Genomic DNA, 4,818 nt, shown 5'->3' with positions numbered 1-4,818 from the left:
TTCAAAAACATAATTCTGCCAAGTCATGTTTTATGGTTTTTCCTCATTCAGCTCAAATCATTTTGCACGGTGTTTATTTCTGTGTCTGCATTTGGATTTATAATTGGATGTTGGCATTACATGATTGATGGGCAAGAAAGCAATTATGAAAATGTAGAGGTTATTGTGTTTGGTGAGTTAATAAAGCTGTGTGTTTGTGTGTGTGTGTGTATCCACATCTGTGTCTGTTTATAAATGCATGTATATGTTATGTGTGTGTGTGTGTGTGTGTGTGTGTGTGTGTGTGTGTGTGTCAGCAGCAGAATACACAAACCCCAAAATCCCACAAGACGGCAAAGTCCATGGCACTTGCTTCGTCCGCTCTGGGAACAGTCTTCCTGGGAATGCTCCCATACGGCCGCCCCATCAGCGCCTGCACAAGGACAACGCAGAGCTTTTGCCTTCTCATTCTTTTTTTTTTTTTTTTTTTTTTTTTAAGTATATTTTTTGGCCTTTATTAGTATAGGACAGTGAAGAGGTGGACAGGAAACAAGTGGGAGAGAGAGATAGGGCGGGATCGGGATATGACAGCAGGCCGGATTCGAACCTGGGTCCCCGTGGGCACTCGGACCCGTAAATGGTACGGACGCTGTAGCCTGCTGTGCCACAGCGCCCCCTGCCTTCTCATTTAACGCCAGCTCATTTAACTCCACACAAATGAGGGTGTCTGCAGTCGTACCTCTGGAACCATGACCAGGCCGAACATGAGTCCAAAGAGAATCATGTTAATCCCATACATCCATCTGAGGAAGATGAAGTAGCTTGCAACAGAGGACCCAAAATGACCTATAGCAAAACCAAGACATCAAGATTCAGTATCACAGGGACCCATTGCATTCTCCTTTTCAAATACTCCAATTCAGTCACTGGCACAAAAAAGTGAATGAGTACTGTCAAGTGATCATTTGCATAATGTAAGCCTGAGGTGGACTCTTACTTTCTATGTCTTTGATCTTCATTTCCCATGGGATGCATGCTGTCTTGAAGTTCTCAAAGTCACGTAGGAACTTCATCCATTTCTGACATGCAGAACAGAGAGAATACATGCTGAAACTACAGACACATATGGTATACTTACTTGTAGATATTTAAAATGAATTGGAGTAATATATTTGCCGTTGTTTCTCATTACTAACATGGTGTTGTCCCTGCTTGCCTTAATACTCCACATGGCTTATAATTCACATACCTTTTGCATCATGACTTTGTAGGCATACAGCTTTCTGCCCCTTCCTATCCCAAGAGCACCCTCATATTTCTCCACAAACTCCTGAGATTCCCTAAAAAAAACAAATACACACACACATAGAGAGAGAGAGAGAGAGAGAGAGAGAGAGAGAGAGAATTTACAATAGTGTATCAGTAAAACTAAACTGTGACAAAGATGGCAAGGTCACACAAGGTCAGTACTATGCCCTGTCAGCATTTTCTGCTGGAAACTACTATCACGCTTGGCGACTACTCACTACTCATTCAAATGCAGGCATTTCTAAAGCATTTATCTGGGTGGGTACGTGAGTGGCCTCAGTACTTGAGGGTTTGGAGCTTCTTCATCATGGGCCAGGGCTTCCCTCTGAGCGTGCCGATGAGCTTCTTCCTCTCGTCCACCGCCTCCTTCAGCTTCTCCAGCTCCTCAGGAGTCAGCGCCCCCACCACCACCACCGCGTCCTCCTCCTCTTCCTCCTCCTCCTCTTCCTCAACTAGTTCCTCCACCTCAGAGGATTCAGAACTGCTGTGTAAAAATGGTTGTGTGAAAAATGAATGCATGGCATCAATACATTCGTAACTGAAATGTATCTGATCGTTATACTTACTATCAAAACACGCACAATTAACCCAAGAAGCACAGCACCTAGGCTACACATGGCTGTAGTCCTCCCAGACAGGCTCTACTAGGCTCTACTCTACTTCATATTGCATCCTGAATTGAAATCTTGACACTGTGTTACTAGTGGTATTTATGGGTGCCTGCTCCAAGGGCTTGTGTTTTGTGAAGGAGGGTCTTTATGGATGCCAGGTACAATGTGACAACCTGAACAGCCGGAGTTGAGCCTGAACTGCTATGATACTAATACATGCATATGTTTGTGTCGTAGTGGAGGCAAAGTTTTTATGTTACGGACACACTGGAAATGTGTGTTGTGACCTAAACGTTTTCTAGTCACACTTACCTGGTTTCCACTTTCTTTCTTTTTTTCTTCCCTTTGTCTGTCTTCTGTGCTTCATCGTCCGGTTTCTTCTTGGCTTTCTTCCGACTGGTCGTTATTTCCTCCTCTGTTTTAGACGGTCTTTGTCTCCGGTGATTCCTGTTCTCCTCCTCTTTCTCTTCCTTAAGCTCCCTCGCTCTTCCATTCCTCCCATGCTTTCTCCGCCTTTGGATCTCTTTGTCCACCTCTTCGCCGTCTTCCTCTATTCCCGTCTTCTCTTCCTCTTTATCTCTCCGTCTCTTGGCCTTCCTTCTCCGCTGCTCTTTCTCAGATTGCTCCTGTGTGTTATTCCCTGATGTGTCTGTGCTCCCTCTTTTACTTGCCTTTCTTTTCTTTTGTCTTTCTCCCTTCTCCCCTCTTCCTCTCCTTCTCTTTGCCTCTCGGTCTGTGTCCTCATTGTAGTCAGTATTGTAGTCTTCTTTCTCTACACCCCCAGAAAATGCATTACTCATAGATTTGCAAATTAAAGCATCCATATTTTTACGCACTGCTATATGTTTATTAGAAAAAGGACAATAGGGCCTCCTTGGAAATTACATTTAATATGTCACGTTGAATTGACAGTCCACATTTCTCTTTTTTTGAACGTTAGTCTTTATCTTTACTTCCTGTCATTACAGTAGATCCTCTATTTTAACTTATTTCTTTCCAAATTTCAAACTCCACCTTCTTTCTTGGAACATTTTGCACTATTTCTCCAGCGGTTCCTGGAAACCAGTCGCAACTTACACCTTGGGTGTGACTATCATGGCATGGGAGATATATTACAATGGTAGTCATTTAGCCAGTTGGCACAACATGAAGGACATTCCGGGCAAGACAAGATTCTTACCTGCATTCACCTCAATGCTGACTGAAATTGCACAGAAAAAGCAAGGCTGATGAGTAAAAAAAATATATATTTATATAAATATGTGAAATACTTCACAATCTTATTTTGGTTTGCTTTTGCCACCATGCGTAAATGACCCAGCCCGGGTCATTCTGCTGCGCTTGTAACCCAACCTGTATGTGATACATGGGCCATTACACATGCAATAATGTTTTCACAAAGGGCACAAAAGAAGCTTTGATGAGATATCTCCCCGTGCAAGGCCACACAAAGATGTTTGGGGGAGGGAGGGGGAAAGGTCAGAGGTCAAGACAGTATTAATGGGCTTCCAACACACAACATAGAACAGTTCTACAAGTGGTGCAGATGAATGTCAGCTATATGATCCCAAGTGTTTGTGCAAATGTACCTGTAAAGGTATCTGCAAACATGCCACTAAAAAGTAAGTGAAAGATGAATAACTCTTTAAGACTGCAGACTGATGATGGATGAGTTGGATTCTAGAACATGTGTATATATATGTGTGTATGTGCACTTTTAGAAGTTATTGATGTACAATAGCTACATGTCTGACAATTACTGAGGCGTAAATGGTACAACATATTAATATGAGTGTTATAACTGATTATTAAATATTAAACTTGTTACAATTTCATCACTCTCTCCATCAGCCTCTAATGACATGAGAAAAACAAATACACATCAGCAATTACCTCTAGTGGTTAAACCACCATTACATTAACAGCAACATAAACATCACCAACAACAAAATCGCAGAAAGTGATGGAAGATGTCGCTTTTGCCTCACCATCACTCTCGGAGGCGACGAGCTTGTCGCGAGGCATCCTCCTGCGGTCGAGCGGCGGTGTGGGTCACGTCGGCAGCCCCAACCCTGGACTGACCCGTGCCTGCCTGCCCGCCCGCCCAGAGATGAGCCTCGCGCATGAGGAGTTCACTTTTTAAGCTGCCATTCAGCAACCGCCCACAGGAACAATAACGGCCCCGAAACTCTAGAACCACTCAATTTCTCTTCCTTTAATTATTCAGCACAGTTATGACTCTCTCCCCCCCCTATTTTAAGGAGAGGGGGTCAACAGGGACTTGGTCAACAAAAAAAAAAAGGGGGGGGGGGGGGTGTTGATGATGTGATAGGTTTGGATGAGAGGTGCTATGATATTAATCAAACAATCGCTCCTTTAAAAATTCCCAGTATACCACACGCACTATGCTACCCGAAGCCATTCAGTGCAATCAGTAGTAATCTACAGTGGTGGCTGCAGTGTTGCCACAGTGGCATCAAGCATGCTTTAGTTCAGTCATGAGAGGTGATAATAGGGGTGAGGTTTTTGGGAGATCACAAGGGAATAACCAGATGTACTGTAGCTTCAGCCCTCACAATCAAAAATCACATTGATGTAACTCATCTTATGTTCTCTTCAAATACAGTTGCAGCTTCTTGGTTCATGTGAATGCAGTTCAGCTAAATGCATATATCAATAAACTTAACTTGATAACAACATATTTATATAACATGGTGGAAACTGATAAATGAATGCTAAAAGAAACAGGGATTAGATTGAGATGAGACAGACCATTTATTACAGTAAACCATTTATTGTTGACAACTCACAGCCAACCACAATTAACACGTTTGGTAAACAAATTTTTGACCACCAGGGGGCGACATGTCCAATGGATTATGTGCTTGGCAGCCAGCAGACAGGGAGGAGACCCTCAGTG

General features: G+C 43.1%; 1 protein-coding gene across 1 annotated transcript in view; it reads right to left on the bottom strand.

Moving 5' to 3' along the window:
- Positions 1 to 3,932, bottom strand: part of tmc1 (transmembrane channel-like 1) — a 10,580-nt gene extending 6,648 nt beyond the window's left edge. Inside the window, exons 1-8 of the mRNA XM_062543832.1 lie at positions 3,887 to 3,932; positions 3,068 to 3,099; positions 2,211 to 2,524; positions 1,571 to 1,768; positions 1,229 to 1,319; positions 977 to 1,058; positions 719 to 825; positions 314 to 412 (exon numbers count right to left, since the gene is read on the bottom strand). Of these exons, the coding sequence (XP_062399816.1) occupies positions 314 to 412; positions 719 to 825; positions 977 to 1,058; positions 1,229 to 1,319; positions 1,571 to 1,768; positions 2,211 to 2,524; positions 3,068 to 3,099; positions 3,887 to 3,923 (960 nt within the window). The 5' untranslated portion in view covers positions 3,924 to 3,932. The remainder of the gene's footprint in view (positions 1 to 313; positions 413 to 718; positions 826 to 976; positions 1,059 to 1,228; positions 1,320 to 1,570; positions 1,769 to 2,210; positions 2,525 to 3,067; positions 3,100 to 3,886) is intronic.
- Positions 3,933 to 4,818: the final 886 nt, after the last annotated feature.

The sequence above is a fragment of the Sardina pilchardus genome, chromosome 8, assembly GCF_963854185.1.
Source record: "Sardina pilchardus chromosome 8, fSarPil1.1, whole genome shotgun sequence".
Taxonomy (NCBI): Eukaryota; Metazoa; Chordata; class Actinopteri; order Clupeiformes; family Clupeidae; genus Sardina; species Sardina pilchardus.
The sequence above is the reverse complement of the archived record's forward strand: the minus strand, read 5'-3'. Positions and strand labels throughout refer to the sequence as shown.